Source organism: Mastigoproctus giganteus, chromosome 10 (assembly GCF_048544385.1).
Source record: "Mastigoproctus giganteus isolate SK-2022 chromosome 10, ASM4854438v1, whole genome shotgun sequence".
Classification (NCBI taxonomy): domain Eukaryota; kingdom Metazoa; phylum Arthropoda; class Arachnida; order Uropygi; family Thelyphonidae; genus Mastigoproctus; species Mastigoproctus giganteus.
Window position 1 is genome coordinate 88,356,254 of NC_143584.1, and position 22,142 is coordinate 88,378,395.

Here is a 22,142-nt window from a genome sequence, read left to right on the forward strand (position 1 = left end):
TGGGTAGTTCAAGAACTACACAAACTGTTAGAGGGGATGGTCAATTGACACAAAAATGGATTTTGTTTTGTTTTTTTTGCTGATGCTGTAAAAACTCTTGCTTTGTTGCATAATTTGCCACTACTAATAACCCCGATTGGACAAAAGGACACAATTGGCTGGCTCAACAGCATTGCAAAGATTTCAGGCTGCCCCCCCCCATTCTTCATTGGTGTTATAGGTGTTTTCAGAAGGAGAGGGCTATATGGTCTGCAGTTTTTCTGCCAGATATTTGCATAGTACGGATGTTGTAACGTTGTAGGACCCTGGCTATACTTGGAAATATTCCTGGATAAAAAAAGAATGTAAGCAATGTCAGGGAGGTAATCTTCATGTCTGGACTGTTCCAATATCCTTATAATGTCAGCAGACAATTGTACGGATATTGGAATCTGTGATTCCGATATCCTACAATGTCCAAATTTGATGCTTAACCAGACTTCAAATTCATCAAATTTGTTTAAGAAATTCATACATTAGTATACAATCAAGTATACATCCACCAGTTCTTACTGTTAGTAACACTAACAGCCCAATGTATTCACTTGTTTCATGAGAATCCCCAGCAACCTTGAAATCCCAACACCTTGCTTTCCAGACTATTGCACATTCCAACAGAGGCAGCACAGGATTCACTTACACCTCTACCTGCATCTGTTATTAATCTGTTAGTCTATGCATCCCCCAAGCTAGCAGTTTTCTGACCCACCTAAAACTGCCTCAAATAGCATTAGCAAATATTCATGTGCCCTTTATATTTAAGTACAGGAGCTGGATGAAATAATGGTTACACCTATGATAAGGGTTACAGGTATGCACTAATATGGTTGGGCCACCTTTTGCTTTTAAATCACCATGTATTCTATAAGAAATAGATTCAAATAAATCGTGAACTGTCTTAAGAGAAATATTGAGCCCTTCTTCATAGAGGTACATTTCAAGTTCCTTGAGTGATGAAGATGGAGAAAATCTGCTTCTCACTCTCCTCCCCAAATACACCCAGTAGCCGAATAATGTTAAAGTTTGGTGATTGTGCAGGCCACATGAGATGCTCGGCCTCAGTTTCATGCTACTCAAAACAAGAGTGAACATATCTGGCTGTGCATACTGGAGCATTATCAACTTGAAACACTGCATCTTTTGTGGGGAACTATGCTTGCACCATGGAAAGAAACTGGTCACTCAGAACATCAAGATCATCAGCGTTAGTAATTCACTTTCAGGTGATGATCAGTCGTTCAGGGTGATGAGAGGACTTAAAAAATAAAAATTGAGTACTGCCCAAACCATTGTTGATCCTCCTCCACGTTTGACAGTCGGTACAAGATGGTCAGGATAATTTTCTTTAGCATTCTCCAAACATAAACTCTCCCTGACTTTGGAAAAAGTGTGACCGATGATTCGTCTATTACACTACCTTTTTATTAAAATGCCTATGTTTGAGTTAGTGCATGACTGCACCCTAAATATCAGTTTTGCCTTCTTCCCACACTACTGCCTAGTGTAGCAACTCTGTTGCTTTGCACAGCTTTCATTTATCTCCAAGTTCTCCAAGTACATAAAGGTAGTTCTACAAGTGAAGTAAGTAACTACAGATCAGTAAGTTTGACTTTGGTAGTAGGATGAAAACACAGAGGCACATAAAGAGTGAAATACAGGGACATGTAGATAGAAATGGAATTCTGATGGACACACAATATGGTTTTATAAATGAAAAATCATGTTTAACTAACCTGATTAGCTGTTTCGACAAAGTTACTCAATGAGCTGGATTCATTCCTAGTAGGAGGTTACCACATAAACTGGAACATGCTGGGATCACAAATAAGCTTGTCATATGTACTGCAGGGTGGCTGCAGGACAGGAGGCAGAGGGTTGTGATTAATGGTTATTGTCAGACTAATCTACGATTAGAAGTAGGGTCCCCCAAGGATTGGTCCTGGGACCTTACTGTTTCTGATTTTCATAAATTACGTTGAACAATGGGTCCAAGTATGATATCAAAATTTGCAGGTGATGTGAAGGCTGGTGTCAAGCAGCATTCCATCAGGAAGACTCGGATAGGCTTCAAGGACAGTTAGAAAAGTGGCAGGTATGATTTTAATGCAGCAAAATGCAAGGTTACACACTTGGTAAATGTCAAATCTAAAATAAAATGTACATTTAGTGGGACTGAATGAAAAACAGTTGATGAAAAAACGGATTTGGAAATTACTACACATACAGACATAACAATCTCGGTGCAGTGTAGACAAGCAGAAAGGAAGGCCTTTGGTGTCCTATTGGTGATTTACCAAACATTTCCTTGTAGTCAGGGAGGTTCTAATTCCACTATAAGACAACTAAGACTGCACTTGTACAATTATGTCCAAGTGTGGAAACCACATACAAAGAAAGACGATGAGCTTCTTGAAAGGATGCAGAAATGGGCATCCTGCTTAGTGAAATCTGCAAAAGGGTTCCCTCATAAGAAAAGACTTTGTTTATGTAGGCTAGAGCTTTGCAACCAGGCACAATAGAAAGGGATCTGAATGAGTTCTATAAGGTCTTGAGAGGAGGACAGTAAAATAATGAAGACAAAATTGTCACAGTTATAAAAATTCCCAAAGTAGGAGCTGTAAATTCAAAATACAGGAAATAGATTTAAAATTATATGTAATAAGTTTTATTTTAGCCGGTAAATTGTTAATTACTGAAATAAGTTACTGCCGTGGATAATTTGAATTTAAAAAAAACCAATAGCTTTGAAAAACCTAAAGGTCAGTTGGACAGTTACCTATCTGAGTATGGAAACACATAGGTAGTTTTTCTTTTATTATTTTTATTATTGTTTACTTTGTATTATCATTCATTTATTTTTTGGCTAGTGCAGCAAAGACCTGTGGCTTCTTTGCGCTATATGGTCAATACTAATACTAAAATGATTACATAAATTTTTTAAACATTACCTTCAAAGATGCCAACAAAAAATTTAATTGCCATTCCTCAGAATTTTAAAGTGTGGTTAAGACTCACAGGGATAAGCAACCAAACTATTTAGGTCTAGGTTTATTGTGGTACATAAACCAAACTATATAGGTTTATGTACCACAAGCTTATTAGGATTGTTTAAAATTTAAACTTTGAATAGAAAAATTGTTTAAATGTTAAACAGTTTTAACTGATGCTGATGGAACTGATATTCAGATGACACTGAAGTCAAGTGGACCTAATTTCAGTGAAGTCCGGTCAGTCTATGACAGCCAAATCCTCTGCTTGCACCTTCACAATGGTAGGACTGTTAGTAACCCTGCATATAACCCCCTGTGCAAGACCTGAAATATGGCAACCTAACACACATTGGAGCAGAATGGTATTAAGGGTAAGTTGCTACAATGGATAAAAGGATGGTTAAGTGGGAGAAGACAGAGGGTGGTAATCAATGGGTGCTGCTCTTCTTCAACTAATGTTATTAGTGGAGTCCCACAGGGTTCGGTGTTAGGTCCACTGTTGTTTTGTATATTTATCAATGATATTGATGAAGGTATATCAGACTTAATGTCGAAGTTTGCAGATGATACAAAGGTTGGCAGGGTTGTTAATGACAGTAATGGCAGTGTGCTACTGCAACAGGATCTGGATAATTTGGGCAGATGGGCTAAGAAGTGGCAACTGAAGTTTAACCTTGACAAATGCAAAGTACTGCATATGGGTAGAAGTAAGCCCAGAGAAACGTACCAACTGTGTGGTACTACACTTAAGGTGGTAGAAAATGAAAAAGACCTGGGAGTAATTGTGCAGGCAGATATGAAGTTTTCTGAGCAATGCAGACAGGCTGCCAGGGCAGGTCATGGGGTTTTGTCAATGATATATAGGAATTTTGCTAGCAGGGAAAAGGAGGTGATTACCCCTCTGTATAAGGCAATGGTCAGGCCACGCCTTGAGTACTGCGTACAGGTCTGGAGGCCTCATTTTAGGAAGGATGTAGATTTACTTGAGCAGGTACAGAGAAGGGCAACAAGATTGGTGAGGGGAATGAAGGGATCCTCTTATCAAGAGAGGCTTAAGTTCTGCAAATTGCAGTGGCTGGAGACTAGGCACCTGCGCGGTGATCTGATTGAGGTGTATAAGGCCTTGAATGGGTTCAGCACGCTGAATTCTGATGGGATCCTTCCACTTGTTCAAGTGTTCAGATTACGAACCTAAGGGGGCATAAATTCAAATTAAGAAAGGACAGAGGTAGAATAGATGTGCGGAAATTTGCCTTTAGCCAGCGGGTGGTTAATTGCTGGAACAAACTTCCCACACCATCTGTCGTTGTGGAAGTTGATAGTTTGAATAAATTTAAGGAGGAACTGGACAGGCATTTGGAGGGAATGGTGTGATTTTTTTTTTTTTTTTTTTTTTAGCTGATGCTGCATAAGCTCATACACTTGCTTTCTTGCATCACATGCCACTACTACTACTACTACACTATGGGAAACCACCCAGGTGCAAACCAAAGTAAGCAGAGGTGGAGATGTGGCACCCACACCACACTGAATAATGCAGTCCCTCTGTGTTACCAGGCAGCAGCAGGTGATAGATGACTCTCATGAACCAGTGCAATACCACCACTTTATTTACTGGAGGCTTGAAGTGGTGGAACCCATGTTTAGTCTCCAGAGCAAAGCTCTAGTAAACTCTCATCATCATATCTCTTCCATCATGCAATATAACTGATGTCTTTTGAGGTTATGATGGACAACGTGGCAAGGTCCAATCTTCCTTACATTTAAATGGTAAAGCTCTAAAACGGTGTTCAGAGGCTGGCCACTAGTTAATATGCCGAACCTATTGGTAACTCTAGGAGGCTTCCAGATCAGCTAGTGTATAATCTCTCTGCCTCTACTCTGCCAAATATTTACTGCAGGAGTCCGAGTAGCGTGTATGCGAGGGGCATTTGAGGCCATGCTACGTCAAGGAGCTGGTATATTATTACCACACGTATGCCATTTCCAAAAATTTCATTACTTCATACAGCATGCCCCCCACACAATTTTTCTCACTGCTGAATACACCATGAATTGTCAAACTAATACAGCAAACATATCTGCCAAAAGATCTAAACCTTCTAATCTCAATGATGTCCATTTCCACTTACAGTTTGCCAAACCCCGTGTACTTTTTTCTGACAAAATCTCACTTATTCGTTGATTCAGCCACTGCTCATCTCATTTGTCCGAATTATTCACTGTATGATTACTTTCGCTTCAAAGGTGGTACTTGTGCATATGTATGTTCTGATATTCTTTGTCAGAGACAAAGTAATTTGGAATCTCCTCTTTTCAATCTTCTCTGGCTTAAAATCTCTCTTCCACATTCTGTCAAATTCATCTGTTGCCTCTATCATTCTCCCAACTCCACTAATCACTCATAGACTTTCTCTCTTTAAAACCTGACTTCCTCCAATGTTAACTTTCCTAACAGAGAGATAATTTTTCTTGGTGATTTTAATGTTCACAACTCCAGCTGGCTTCCATTTTCTAGTCATACGAACCTAGCTGGTCGAGATACTGAGGCTTTTGCAATTACCTTGCACGATTCTTCATTTACCTACCAGACAATCCAAACCACATAGCCAACAAGCTTGGTCTTTTTCTCACAAACAACCCTTCTAAGTACATGTTCACAGTAAGTGGTCCTCTAGGTACCTCAGATCACAACTTGGTAATGGTCTCTTCTCCAATGGAGCCTTTCTCTCATGGCCAATGCACAATGGCCATGAAAGAAAGGCTCCCAGAATGCATAATGAGATTATCTGCATGATTTCTTTTCTTCTTTTCCTTGGTCGAATTACTGTTTCAAAAAATGTCAATGTTTGCTCAGATTGCATCAGTGAAATTATTCTTGTAGGGGTGGAATCCTTTATTCCACACTCCATCTGAAAATCTCATTCCTTTGGTTTTCAATTAAATGTGCTAAGGCTGTTTAAGAAAAGAATGCTGCATATTGTAATTGGCTTGTTTCCAAATCTTCAGTTTCATTTTCTGCCTACACCAAAGCTTGCAACAATTGCAAAGCAGTTATTAATCAGTCCAAACTAGATTTTGAACAGGCTACGGGTAGAAAACTTGCTTCTTGTCCGAATGGTAGCCAAGCACTCTGGTCTCTTGCCAAAGCTATTGGTCACAAATTTGCCCATCTCTGTTCCCATCTCTCAAAACCAGATGGTTCTACTGCCACTTCAGCGAAGGATAAAGTTGACCTGCTAGCATCTTATTTTCCTTCCAACTCGTGTATTAACGATCTTGGTAAACCATCTCCCACCACTCCCAGTATGCTCCATTCAATGCCTCCTGTGGTCTTCCGTCAAAAGGTAATCAGAAGGAATTTGAACAATCTTGATGTTAAGAAAGCTGCAGGTTCTGATGGTATTTCTCCACTTGTTCTCAAAACCTGTCCTCCTGAACTTCCTCTTGTTTTGGGTCACCTTTTTTCACTCTCTTATTCCAAAGGTGTTTTTCCTACTGCTTGGAAATTTGCTCATATCCAGACAGTTCCTAAAAAGGGTGACAAATCCCTCCCATCTAATTATTGTCCCATTGTAATTACTTCTATTCTTTCTAAAGTAATGGAGAAATCAATTAACTGCCAACTCTTAAACTATCAAGAAACCTTCCATCTGATCAGTGATTGCCAGTATGAATTCTATCAGTATGGATTTTGTCGATCCACTGGTGATATTCTGGCTTATGTTATCCATATGTGGACTAATTCAATAGAAAAAATTGGTGAAACTCAAGTGGTTACTTTTGACATTTCAAAGGGCTTTCGATCGTGTTTGGCATATAAAGGTCTTCTAAACAAGCTTCCAGCATTTGGTTTGCCAAACTGTTTTTTGTAACTGGGTATCCAGTTTTCTCTCTGAACACTCACTGAGGGTGATGGTAGATGACTCTCTGTCTTCTAACTTCTTCACTAATTCTGGAATTTTCCCGTAGGTCAGTTCTTTCTCCCGCTCTTTTCCTCTTGTATATTAACCAACTTTCTTCCATTGCCCGGAAATTCTACCCATAGTTCTACTGATGATAGCACATTGCACTCCACGTCCTGTTTGAGAAACAAAGCCCTTCACAAACAACTTCAACTTCTCGAATATCCACTACCAATTCCTTAAATGCTGATCTCTGGGTAATTTTCCAGTGGAGCAAAGATAACTTATTTGATTTCAATCCATCTAAAACTCAGTCCTGTCTTATATCTCACAAAAAAGGATTCTTCTGCTCCTATGCTTATCTTTGATGACACTCCAATTTCTATGCAAGATAATATATCTGTATTGGGGATTACCATGATTTCTAATCTCTCTTGGCATAAGCACATTACAAATATAGTTTCCTCTGCATCTAAAAAACTGGGTTTTCTTTTTCGCTTTTGGCATTACTTTTCTTCCAAGCAGCTGTTCACTCTATACAAATCGCAAATCTGCCCTGCCATGGAATATTGTTCTCACATCTAGAGCAGTGCCCCCAAAAGGCTTCTCTCAGGCTTCTAGATTCCATTCAAAAGAGGACAATTAGTTAAATTAATGACTCCTCTAACAGAGTTTCTCCACTCTGTCTCATAGATGCTCTGTTTCTGCTGCATATGTGCAAGCAATGCGACACCATTTTATCTGTTCAACGTACTTTATGCGATTGTACCAGTTTTACAAATGCTCGTTTTACCGCTTCGACCCATCTGACTGAGCCATATACACTCAGTAAGATTTTAAATGACAATGACAATGAGTCAGCAGTTTTTAAATTTTTAAAATCGATTAAAAAATATACACTCATATGAAATATTTAATTTGCTTTTATCACTGTACTGATTTTATTTATTGATATGTCTGTGTATATTTGTTGATATTAGACATTTGTTGATATTATGTACTTTTCGACGAAGTAACCTTTTTAAAAGTTACTAGTCTTATCTTTTTTGAATTTTAACCTTTTCATGGCGCACTATAACCTAGCTGTTTTTGCACCACAAAAATCAAAATCAAATCAAATCTGCTGCATGACTTTTCTAAAGATACTGCCATGTTCTTCAGAATAGGCTACTATAATTCCTGCTCTCTCTTTCAAAGCAGTCCAAACACAGGCAATTACTACTCAACATCATTTTACAGTCTAACTTCAAACTCCAGAAACAACTTTTCTTCTTCCTCATTTATTCATTCAACTTCCGTTCTCTGGAACCACCTTCCTTCATATGTATTTTCCTGATAATTACAATCTACAGAAGTTCAAGTCTAATGTCAACAAATATCTTCTTTCATCCTGTCAACTTCCAACCCATGCATGGTACTAAGTATTATAGGTTCTAATATACCTTTCGCATTTTGAAAAAATTTTGTTCACTATAAAATATCCTTCCTGTTTTCACAGGAAGGATATTTTATAGTGAACAAAATTTCTAAAACTAAACTGATTAAAACAGTATTTTTTTTGTTTTTTTTTTATGAAAACCACAAACACAAAAGGTATTAGAACCTATAGTACTTAGTACCATGCATGGGTTGGAGGTTGACAGGATGAAAGAAGACATTTGTTGATATTAGACTTGAACTTCTGTAGATTGTAATTATCAGGAAATACATATGAAGGAAGGTTGTTCCAGAAAACAAGTTAAATGAATAAATGAGGAATAAGAAAAGTTGGTTCTGTGAGTTTGAAGTTAGACAGCAAAATAATGTTGACTGAAATGTGTGTTTCAAGTTAGAGAAAAAATGCCATAAAAAATTTAAATATACAGTATTTTCAATTTAGCATTAGCATTAGTAGAGGCATATGATGCAAGAAAGCAAGCTTATTCAGCATCAGCCAAAAAAAACAAAAAAAAAAACACACACCACTCCCATTTCACCCCTCCGTTCGTTCGAAATACCTGTCCAGTTGAGCTTTAAATTTGTTTAGGCTATCAACTTCAACAACAAGTGATGGAAGTCGGTTCCACCAACCAACCACCCGCTGGCCAAAGGCAAATTTCCGCACATCTATCCGACAACCGTCCTTCCTCAATTTGAATTTATGCCCTCTGAGGTGATTATTCTGAGCAAGATGAAGAATCCCATTGGCATTGAGCATGCTTAAACCATTCAAAGCCTTATACACCTCTATCAGATCACCTTGCCGGTGCCTAGTCTCCAGACAGTAATTTGCAAAACTTAAGCCTTTCTTCGTAAGAGCAACCCTTTGTTCCATTCACTAATCTTGTTGCCCTTCTCTGTACCCGTTCCAGCAGCTCTACATCCTTCCTGAAATGAGGCCTCCAGACCTGTATACAGTACTCAAGATGTGGCCTAACCATTGCCTTATACAAGGGAATAATCACCTCCTTATCCCTGCTAGAAAAATTCCTGTATATCATTGACAAGACACCATGAGCTACTCTTGCAGCTCGTCTGCACTGCTCAGAGAACTTCATATCTGCCTGCACAATTACCCCCAGGTCCTTTTCATTCTCCACCACTGTCAGTGTAGTACCGCAGAGTTGATACGTTGCTCTGGGGTTACTGTTTCCCATATGTAGTACTTTACATTTGTCAATGTTAAACTTCATTTGCCACCTCTCAGCCCATCTGTTTAACCTTTCCAGATCCTGTTGCAGCAGCATAGCGTCAGTAGTGTCCTTAACAACCCTGCCAACCTTTGTATCATCTGCATACTTGGACATTAAACTTGATATCCCATCATCAATATCATTCATAAACACCGAAAACAACAACGGACCCAACACTGAACCCTGAGGAACTCCACTAATAACATTAGTCCACGTTGAGCAGTGTCCATTGATTACCACTCTCTGTCTTCTGCCACTCAACCATCACCTTATCCATAGCAGCAATTTGCCTCCAATGCCACACTGCTCCAATTTGTGCAGCAGTCTTCCATGTGCAACAGTATCAAAAGCCTTTCTAAGATCCAAATATATAATATCAAAGTTATTCCCTGCATCCAGTTCTTTTGTGACTACATCATAGTATCCAATCAAATTGGTCAGGCAAGACCTGCCCTTAACAAAACCATGCTGCGTCTGAGCTATAACTGAATTCTTGTCTAGATGATCCTGCAGTGCTTCTTTAACCAGTGCCTCCATTAATTTACCTGGAACAGAAGTTAAACTAACAGGTCTATAATTACTTGTGTCAGCCTTTGATCCTCCTTTGTGAATTGGGGTTACATTTGCACATCTCCAGTCTATGGGTACCTCCCCTGAGTCCAAAGAAGCTCTCATAATTATGGCTAGGGGTTTGCTTACTTCCTTTGCTGCCTCCTTTAATATAACTGGATAGATCCCATCTACCCCAGGTGCCTTTTTTATGTTTATTCTCAACAATCTCTCCTCCACTTTCCTCTCAGTTATTACAAAATCATCCAGCTCACTGCCAATGTTTACTTTACCTACATCATTCTCCTTCCTGAATAACTCCTCATGCATGAATGTAGATGCAAAATACTCGTTTAGATTGTTAGCCATCTGAGCAGGATCCTCAACTGTTGAACCATCAATATCCAGTAGACCAATCTGATTCATCCCTTTCCTTCTTGAGTTTAAATATGTAAAGAACTCTTTTCTGTTTTTCTTTGCATCCTTTGCCAAGGATTTTTCGTAGTCTGCCTTTGCCTGCCTAATCTCCTTTGTGACTTGGTTACAGACCAACTTATATCTATCATAGGCTTCCATGTCACCCATTAATTTGTATGTATCCCATGCATTTTTCTTCTCTGCCACATGTCTCATTAGTTCATCTGACAACCATTTAGGCCTAAACCTTGAACAATATTTCTTAGTTGGTATGTAAAGCCTGGTAGCCTCCAAGATTAGTTCCTTGAATGCTTCCCATTTTGAGTTTGCTGTTGGTAACATCATCAGTTGGTCCCACTGTATAGAATTTAAATACTGTCTCAGACCATCATAGTCGCCTTTACGAAAACAAAAACCCTTCCCTTTACCTCTGATGGTAGTTACCTCCTTGAGTAAATCCCACTTCAACACACTGTGATCACTGCCACCTAGTGGTTCATTTATCTGCAGATTCTTAATGCATGAAGAATCACTACTGATAATCAAATCAAGAGTATTGCTCCCTCTTGTTGCCTCACGAACATGCTGATGTAGAAAACAATCATCCAATAAATCCACAAAAGCCTTGCTAGTGTGCGAGTGACCAAACCACAAATTCCAGTCAATATCTGGGAAATTAAAATCTCCCATTATAAGACTCTCTGATTTACTGGCCCACTCTATTTCCCTGTACAATATCTTATTATACTCATCAGAGTCATTAGGCCTATAGCACACTCCTACTCTCAATTTTGATTTCCCTATGCTTATGTCACACCAAACTGACTCGACACTGCCCTGTCCATCGATGTCGACTGGCTTCACTTCCTTGGACTTTATGTGTTTCTTAACTAATAGCATAACCCCTCCTCCCCTCCTGTCCTGTATATCCTTTCTATACACATTGTATTCCCCAAATTCCAGTTCCGCATTACTTATATCTATGTGACACCACGTCTCTGATATCCCAACAATATCTGCCTTTGATGTTTTGAGCAATACCTCAAATTTATCAAATTTATTTACCAAACTCCTAGCACTGGTGTACACGCAGGTATACATGCACCTGTTTCTATTCTTAGCTACCCTAACACAACCCATGTGTTTACTTGTACCGCAATGACTCCCAGCAGTCTCTGAAATATCCTGCATCTCGTTTTTCAGGCTTCTGCTCATTTCAATAGAAGCAGTGCAAGAATCACTTCCACCTCTGCCAGTGGCTACTGTTAATCTATTAGTCCTTGTATCCCCCCCAACTAGCAGTTTTCCGACCCACCTAACACTGCCTCGACAGCATCAGCAAAAATTTCTTTAGCTCTTACTCAGTAGCATGCATATATTGGTAACACATTTATTTAGGACTTATTAAATAATGCTGTAGATTGCAGTCAGCTCATATTAATGTTTTGAAGAAGTGAAAGTGGGTGAAAATTTTCTTGCATTACTGTCTTACAGGCTGACCTCGATAAACGCAATTAGTTCGTCCAGCAAACGCATCGCGCAAAATGGAAACGCTTTAATCGAATATAATAATCAATAGGAAAAAATTATAATTGGTCCTTGACCTTCTGGAATGTCCATAAAGAATTTTAAAACTACCCTTTAAATAAATTTTTAACTGTATACAATGTAAAAGATAATGAAAATAATTATGGAATTAAATGTTTATTGTATAAAACAGCGGTTCTCAAACTGCACGCCGCAGAATATTTTAAACTTTCGAGGGAAACACAGTGATACTCGACATCTGTTGGACACCACGCAAACTGCTATCTCAAGGTAGTTCACAGTTTCAGCATTCCTTATTAAATTGTTTGGACCTAACTACTAAATGGAACTGTTAGGTATTTCTTTTGGTCTGGGTGCGCCTTGAAAAAATTACTGAGACACTAAGGGCACCGTGAACCGAGAAAGTTTGGGAACCTCTGACATAAAATACACAATGAAGAAATGACTGTTGCAGAAATATTTGAACAGTGTTGACTTTCTCTTTTCATCAGTCAATTTCCGATAGCCGACAACAATCTTCTTCTCTGGGCCCTGGCGAAATAAATATCGCAGAAAACCTCAAACCTTTAGTTTGAGGTTCTCTGCGATACGAAAGATTTCATTTAGTTCTTTTACTGTTATCTCCTTCATGGTAACATTTTCATCTGGCTCATTTAAAAATTTGAATTTTTATGCACGCGTGCATTGACTTTATTAGCAGGAGACAAACAAGTAACATGTCTTCTTCCGATGGTTGATGGAACACACCGAGGCGGGCAGCAGGCAAACGTTTGTTTATTGACCGTACGACTTGCGGTAAGCTTAAAGCGCGATTCAAATCCTTTTCAACTATCACATAAAAAAAAAAAAAAAAGATCGCATTAACTGGAAATTTGCATTGTGTAAAGTGAAAAGGGTATAATTTTTCAAATAGCATTAACTGAAAATCGCGTTAATCGAACTTGCGTTATGCGAGGCCTGGCTGTATTTGTTTACGGATGCATGCAGTACATAAAATAGAATTATTCCGACACTGTAATTATTCACTGCTTTACACATGTTTTTGTGAGTTATAGATCTTTTTGCAGACAAACTTGTTCTTTTAGTTCATCTACTCATGATGCATTCTGTAGATAAAGAAAAAGTGTTTCGGGGGATGCATATGAATTGATGAAATTTTTGGGTATAGTGTACACACAGCAAGAATATTGGAAGTTTATTTAAATTTTAAACAGCGCTAGGAGTAACATGCATATTGAATGCATTTTGAATACATATATGCATTCAAAATGCACCTAAGTGCTTTGTCATAATACCTATGACAAGTCATTCTTCAGTAGTCACCATAAAGTGCCATAAACATAAAGCACATGAAATTAAAAACTACCCAGGGTTGGTACTCTCATCAAATGCTTTGTTTTTGTTTATAGACTTGCACACGGTTTTAATTGTCCTTTGCTTGTGTTGATTTTAGTTTAGATACAGGAATAAACTTTTTATAAAATTTTAAGATTTGTTGATTTACAGCTCAGCACAAAGGTCCATTTTCAGCAATAATTTCCAAACTTTTAATTTTCAACCATTATGTACAAATTTTTGGAATACCGGGATGTCAGAATGTTGATTTTTTTTTCAACATTCTGAAAATTTCGGCATATTGAATGGGTTCTCTCACATTAAATGTGTTAAGAATGAAACTCATTTGGCATAAAAATGTTCTGAACATGATTACAGCTATAGTACATAGTGTTTAGGGTCAAGTGGCACCAGGGGTTCCTCACAACTCCAAGATCAATTCTCTTGTATTGAATATTGAATTTCACAGTTCTCACACATAGGATGGATCATCCGACCTCAGCAGAAATTAGTGTCAGGTGATTGTGAAACTATACAGAGCCGAGCAAGAACAACTTCCTCTCTTCAGACCCTGCATAAACCGGACTGCCATTGCTTGATTACAGGCTTAATCTTGTGTAGTTTATTTGTGACCTGTCCATGCCAACAATCTTGCCACTGGGAATATACTTTGGTGTGTATTATTTGCCTGTAGCCTATACAGGGGACAGACCAATGATTACTGAGGAAAATGGCTGATTTTGTGGCGGTTTCAGCTAATTCATTTTCCCTGATCCCAATGTGGCTTGGGATCAGCAGAAGCAGATGTCAGATTCTGGTTCAATGAAAGAAAATACAATCTGCTGATTCCAGGACAGTACTGGATAACGGTTATACCCAACCAATAATAGAACCTGCTGTAATGCATGCTTGATGAATCAGTATATATCACACATCTTTGGTAACCACCATCTTTAATGGGATTGAGGGCTATTTCTATGCATCTCTGCAGTATATTCATGCATCTCTACAGTATATATGCTAGTTTCTTGGATACTATTTTGTGTGAGAGGACAATAGCTGATCCCACATACGCCTTGGAGCCATCTGAGTACACTGGTAGGAAGTCGGAATATTGCACATGATATGATACAAAGAGTTGCTTGTAGACAGCTGGTGGTGTGTGTGTGTGTGTTAGCCTTCTACCAGACCTTGAAAGAAAGAGAGAAGTCATAAGTTGGAAGATGGACAATGGACATTCCAGGGTGGAAAGAACTGAACTGGTGCCTCAGCAACATTGTCTACCATTATATTTAAACATCCTTGAATTCAAATACCAGTTTAGATGTACAAAATCACAGTTTGATTTCTAAACTGTCACTGATTATCATTCAGTTTAGATGTGCAAAATTAAAAATTAAAATGTTACCAAATTAAAACTTGGTAAGAAATTTTACCAAACTTGCATTAAACTGTCTAGTGAATTGAAATACTTTGTGCAAGTTTGGTAAAATTTCATTCACCTGGTTTATGATCATTTATTTATTTCTATATTTTTTGCATCTTTTCTATGCTATTAGTTATAATTCATTTAACCTCATATTATTAGATGAGGTTAAATGAATTAAAAGTAATTTTTACGTAATTCACTGGGCCTTATAAAAATAAAGCCATTTATTAATTAAATATCCATCTATGTTTTTTTTTTTTGTATTGTGTGTGTGTGTGTGTGTGTGTGTGTGTGTGTGTGTGTGTGTGTGTATTTATCTGACCAAAAGCACTGTTCCTAATCATGTTCAATCTTTGCAATCTCTTATTATAATTGGCTTCTGTCTGTACAAAAACAATTCAAACAAAAGCTTAGCTGCTTGAAGTTTCTCACCAATAGTCTGAACTTTCAGATTCCTCATCCCCCATTTTGCTCACCTATTTAATTCCTCACTTTGTCAATAGCGTTATCATCTGTTAAAATTTGCGACGTGATTATGTCATCATCAGCCATAGCATAATCATCTAAATCATACTGATTTAAATCCACATGATTATTTTTCAAATCCATTTTGATAAAGGCAAGTCTTCTTAGCAAAGTTTCAACAGAATCAGCATTAGGATTTATTGCTAAATTCTACACTAAGAAACACATTACAGATAGTCCTCTCAGATACTCTGTTCCAAACCTTTCCTACACTTTCTAACTACATCAAGTAAATGTTACTGTAAAGCCTTTCTCCCTTTCAAGAGAAGCAATCATTGTAGTAAAAATCGATTTTTGAAAATGAGATTTGATATTACCTCTTGATCCATGGATTTCAAGCTTTGTTGTGTTTGCTCAAAGAAACACAACTTTCATGTTTTTTTATCTTGATTTCATCCACTTTGTGCACCACACAAAACTCAGATTCAAACAAGGCCAATATCATCCAAGCCTTTTTTTTTTTTTTTTTTATTTATTTTATTATTTTTTTTTTTATCGAACAGGTAAGATTTTAATGTTTTTGAAACACTGTGGATTTTTAAATTTTCCTATCACGGACATTTCTTTAAACGGCACAGAAAACTGTGCCATTCAAATTAGCACAAATGAGAACTGTGATATGATCTCTTGAAAGTTTACCATCTGTGCATTTTTCAACCTTGAATTTTAATATTCTGTCAAGAGTTAATTTAAAAAAAAGAGTCCTGCCGTAACCTCATTAAAAATGTCTTTGTCTCATACCGAATTTAACCACTGCAGAACAGTTGTATTGTTCATATCTTTTTTCTTCACTTGTGACTTTTCCAAAACATATTTAAATCAATCTATTCAACCAGTGGAACAAACAAGGTTCTCGATCCCAAATAATTTGGCAAATGTTTGGCTTTAATCATTAAAGGTGATATTTTCACTCCTTTGCTATTAAATCATATTGAAAGAGCCTCCCTGTGATCAGAATGTTTTGATTTATATATGCATTTCATTTGCTACAATTCTTTTCAAAAATGTTGCCATAATTTTTTTGTTTTGAATTACAAACTATACCCATTGTTGAGTTCAATAAGTTTAATTCATTAGCAGCAACACATTTCTTCTTTCCATTTTCTATTTCTCTAATAACTTTTACTTTATGATCAACATTTAAAATTTTTTGCTTGGCATTCATTTTAAAAGTACTCTATGGTGTAAAAACCACATTTTAATCTCTGCAATAGAATTATGCAAACTGATTGGAATTCAAAACAAAAACAATATTCTTGAGCAGAGAGTAACTACACATTAGGTGATACTAAATTCTTGAAAGTTCACTCTTGAAAAGTAAATTTTCAAGGTTGTCAATTTCTTAGAGCAAGTGCACTTCCATATTGAAGCACTGTTTACAAAGAAACCAATTTGTAGCACAATAACTGAAAAGGCCACAAAGAATGAGACGGGGAAGAATTTATAGTTTTGCCACTGCATCCCACTTACACATATAACATCAATAATAGTGATGTCACTGTCACCTATGTCTAGGTTTTGGTTTCACAACTTTCTAAGTAAGGGAGCTGCATATACTTACTGCATCCTTCATAGGAAGCAGTAAGTGTATGCAGCTCCCTTATATAGTGTACAAAGCAGTGACTGCACGGTATAATAAAATGTAACTGTAAACTTTCAAAAGCAAATAAAATAATGAGCAGAAATAACAAAATTCATAAATAAATAGTTCTTAATAGAGATTTTCCTGTAATACACCACTACATAACATGAAAAATGAAAAAACAGGGATTAGCTTATAAGCCAAATATATATTGCTAGTCAGTTCACTGGAATATTCAATGTTATCCAAGTATGCAATTTTCAAATAACATTGTAAACTAGGCAAAATAGCACAATTTATATAGAGATTTTTCTTAACTGACAAAAGTGTGATGTTACAGCCAAACTGCCATATTCCAATATCATAACCAAGTTTGACTGTATATGTACATGTTCGCATAAAATTTTAAAGAGACATGCTGTTAGCTACTATCAATTGCATTTGTTTACAAGTAACAGTACTCATTTTTATATTTAGAATAGTTTTAAGAAACAGCATAGGGGGGCATATCCTTTCAACGAGTTTCAGGATAATGTGAGCTTACATGAGCCAGAATTGAAAAAAATTCTCCAGAATTTGGAGAAAAAAGTTGATGGAACTGAATCAAATAATACACATACACATATTAGATGTCCTTTAGCTTTCAGCACATCAGAACTAACTAGTGCAATGCAAAAAAAAAAAGTAACACCTATCCTGACACCTCCCAAATGCTGGTAAAATGTGCTGCAGCAGGCACAGACTGTCACAAATAAGAAACAATTTCATGAAGCCAACTAAATGATTATGCTTTTGAAAAAACATTCTCCAAAGGCTCTGATGTTAAAACACCATGTTTCTGAAGGTGTTTTAACTATGCATAAAACAAAATGCAAAAGATCAAATTCTTTGAATGGTTCATTTCAAAAAAAAATAAAAATCAATACATTATTGTATACTTCTTCAACCAACCAACATCACATACAATTCAGTTCTGCTTTATGCAGTGAAGTTTCACATTTAATCAAATTAGCAGATATTTTGCCAGCCTATATTAGAAGCTTTTCATGTGACTAATGCAACATAAAATGATAAACAATAAGTTAAAATAGTGAGAAATTATGTGCCACCACATTACAATTTTTTTTAGGACTATATAAAAATTTTTTTACCACTTACTAGCTGAAAAATTATTTGCTATTATAGCAGTATGATTAAATGTAATGGTGCAATGATTCTCAACTGGCATGACCTGGAGGGTTGCATTACTATAGAATTTGTATTTACACAGACAAATTACACATTTTAATTTTATGTGACCATTCTCATAACTTTTGGATAGCACTTCATATGTTATATTAATTTAAATCCAAATGTACAAAATTCAATACAGATCCAAAATTATCTTACTTTCCCTTCTTTTGAAAGCACAAGTAGAGAACCCCACTCAGACACCACATTCTCAACAGCTGGGAATGGAGCAGAATAAGCTGAAATTGATATATATATATATATATATATATATATATATATATATTTTTTTTTTTTTTTTTTTACATAATGATATATGAGTTGATAAAATTATTAAAGTATAAAAATATTTTTAAATTTTTTTTCTAGAAATTCTGAATGCTTGACATGTCATCTGCTATGTTATATCATGGGCAATCCAACCTTTTTTTGGCTGAGGACCAAAACAGATAAAATGTTGAAGATTCCAAGTCGCATTGGTTGTCATGGCAAGCAAGACCTCAAAACAGCGTGCCATTAATTACACATTTTTCAACACAGAATTTAATTTTGGTTATCTGTTTTCATAATTAAATACAGAAATCATCAATTATTATGTAATACTAATAACACTGCTATTATATAGTTATAATAATACTGATAAATTCTGAGGTAGATACAGTAAACATTAGAAACAATACAGAAAAATTTTATATTATTAAAAACAATTTGATGTTTTCAAAAGTCTGTAAAATTTGCTTTGTGACATACTAGTTTTAAACTGGTGAGAGATGCATAAAACCTGAAAGCTGCTTATGTGGCCGCAAATCCCACAATGTGAAGGAGTGGGCAGCAATAGGCCCATGGGTTGAACAAAAACCCCAGTGTTATATGCTGTTACAATAAAACTTGGATAACCTCCTCATCCTCTCTCTCTTTAGTTAGGGGCAAGGGACTCAATCATATCAATGGTAGAAGAAAAATTGTAGAACTCTTTCTACACAAAAAAACAATAAAAATTAATATTTGAGCCGCTACTTACATATCAGCAAGCGGGAAGATTCCACAAGAGTTCTCATGGCTTCTTTAAAATACACTGATGAGCCAAAACATTATGACCAGCGAGTTGTTATGCAAACCAAAGCAACTGCACGTGAACTACAGTTGCGTGCACGGGTCGGGACACGGTATAAAAAACACCTCATACTGAGCTCTGTTAATCAGTGTTACTCTTGTTCTTCAGATGGGAAGGCAGCTGACTTAAGCGAGTTTGAGAAAGGCTAAATTGTAATGGCCAGACAACTGGGTCAGAGCATACCAAAATGGCACGGCTGGTGAGGTGCTCATGGTTAGTATTAGTATTAGTAATGGCCGCATGGTGCAAGAAAGCCTATGGCTTATGCTGCACCAGCCAAAAAAAAAAAAAAAAAATTTTTTAGTACCTCAGTTAGTACCTACTGAGAGTGGTCTGAGGAGGGAAAACCCATGAACCACTAGCAAGGTGTTGGACGGTCTCGGCTCATCGATGCTCAAGGTGAGCAAACGCTCTACCGGATGGTACGTGGCAACAAAAGGCAACTGTGGTGCAACTCGCCGGTAATTGGAATGCTGGTGACGGGAGTAATGTGTCACAACACACAGTACATCAAACCCTGCTAAAAATGGGGCTGCATAGCTGCAGGCCACTCCGAGTGCCCATGCTAACCACGGTCCACTGGCAACAGCACCTACAATGGGCACGTGAGCATTGAAACTGGGCCTTGAGTGATTGGAAGAAGGTCGTCTGGTCCGATGAATCACGTTTCCTATTGCACTATGTGGACGGCCAGGTACGTGTGCGTCATTTACATGGGGAAGTGATGGTGCCTGGTGGCGGTGTCATGCTTTGGGAAATGTTCTGCTGGGATACCCTGGGGCCAGTCATCCATGTGCCGGGCACTGTGATGTCTACCACCTACCTAACCATCATTGCTAATCACGTACACCCTTTCATGACGACGGTCTTCCCCTCTAGTGGTGCCATCTTTCAGCAAGATAATGCGCCATGCCACACTACTCTGATTGTTCGAGACTGGTTCGGGGAACATGAAGAAGACTTCCACGCATTGTCCTGGGCTCCAAATTCCCCAGACATCAATTCCATCGAGCATCTGTGGTTAGTGTTGGAACAGCAACTCCGATCTTCGGTGTTTCAACCATGGACGTTACAGGAGTTGAAGGATCTGCTGGTTACGTGTTGGTACCAGATGCCACAAGACACATTTAGAAATCGTGTATGGTCCATGACTCGCTGGGTATTAGCTATTTTGGCAGCACGTGGAGGACTAACATCATGTTAGGTAGGTGGTCATAATATTTTGGCTCATCGGTGTAGATGTATCTGCAAGCAGAGGAGGAAATGATTCTTGCACTGCTTCTATTGGAATGAGCAGCAGCCAGGGAAGCAAGTTGCTGGTGATTTCAGGAACTGCTGGGAGTCATGAAACAAGTAAATACATGGGCTGTGTTAGAGTAACTAAAAGTAAGAACAGGAGCAAGAAAACAAATGGTAGGAGTATAGTAAATAAATTCTATGAATTTGAAGTGCTGGTTAAAACATCCAAGGCGGATATTGTCGGGATATCAGAGACATGGTGTCACTCAGATATAAGAGGTGCAGAATTGGAATTTCGGGAGTACAATGTGTACAGAAAGGATAAACAGGAAAGGAAGGGAGGAGGGGTTATGCTGTTAGTTAAGAAACACAAAATCTAAAGAAGTGCATCCAGTTGACATAGATGGACAGTGCAATGTTGAGTCAGTTTTGTGTGACTGGGAAAGCACTGGGAAAGCAAAAATGAGGGTAGAAGTTTGTTCTAGGCCTAATGACCAATGAGTACAATGAATACAGAGAAATAGAATGAGCCAGTAAATCAGAGCATCTTATAATGGGGAGTTTAACTTCCCGATATAGACTGGAACTTGTGGGTTGGTCACTCGTACACTAGCAAGGCTTTTCTGGATTTATTCGATGACTGTTTTCTATAGCAGCATATTAAAGAAGCAACAAAAGGGAGTAACACTCTTGGTCTGATTATCAGAAGTGATTATTCATGCATTAAGAATTTACAGATAAAGGAACCAGTAGGTGGCAGTGATCAAAGTGTACTGATGTGGGAATTACATAAAGATGTAACTACCATCAAGGCTAAAGGAAAGGGCTTTTGCTTTCGTAAAGGTGGCTACAGGGGTCTGAGACAGTTTTTAATTCTATACAGTGAGAACAACTGATGATGCTACCAACAGCAAATTCTAAATGGGATGCATTCAAGGAAGAAATTTTGGAAGCTACTAAGCTTTTTGTTCCAACCAAGAAATACTGTTCAGGTTTAGGCCCAAAATCGATGTCAGATGGACTAATGAGCCTCGTAGCAGAGAAGAGAAAAATGTATGGGATGCACATAATTTGTCAAGCAACACAGAAGCCTATGTTAGATACAAGCTAGTCTGTAATCAAGTCACAAAGGAGGTTAGGCAAGCAAAGATGAATCTTTGGCAAAGACTTCTTTACTTATATAAACTCTAGAAGGAAGGGGATGAACCAGATTGGTCCACTTCATATCAATGGTTTGACTGCAGATGATCATTCTCAGATAGCTGCCAAACTAAATAAGTATTTTGCATCTACATTCACACATGAGGAGTTATTCAAGGAGGAGGGAGGGTGTTTATCAAACTCTAACAGGGAATTAAATGACCGTAATAACCGAGAGCAAAGCGGAGGAGAAATTGTTGAATTAAACATAAGAAAGGCACCTGGGGTAGATGGGATCTATCAAGTTATATTAAATAAAGGAGGTGGCAAAGGAAGTAAGCAAACCCTTAACCATAATTATGAGAGCTTCCTTGGAGTCGGGGAAATTCCTCACTGACTGGAGATGTGCAAATGTATCTCCAACTCAC

General features: G+C 37.6%; 1 protein-coding gene across 2 annotated transcripts in view; it reads right to left on the reverse strand.

Annotated features, from left to right (window-relative positions):
• LOC150079140 (vacuolar protein sorting-associated protein 11 homolog) overlaps positions 1-22,142 on the reverse strand; it is a 697,977-nt gene that overhangs the window by 475,520 nt on the left and 200,315 nt on the right. For both annotated transcript variants that reach the window (XM_090382204.1, XM_090382205.1), the window contains one exon: positions 18,381-18,460. In XM_090382204.1, the coding sequence (XP_090238330.1) occupies positions 18,381-18,460 (80 nt within the window). The remainder of the gene's footprint in view (positions 1-18,380; positions 18,461-22,142) is intronic.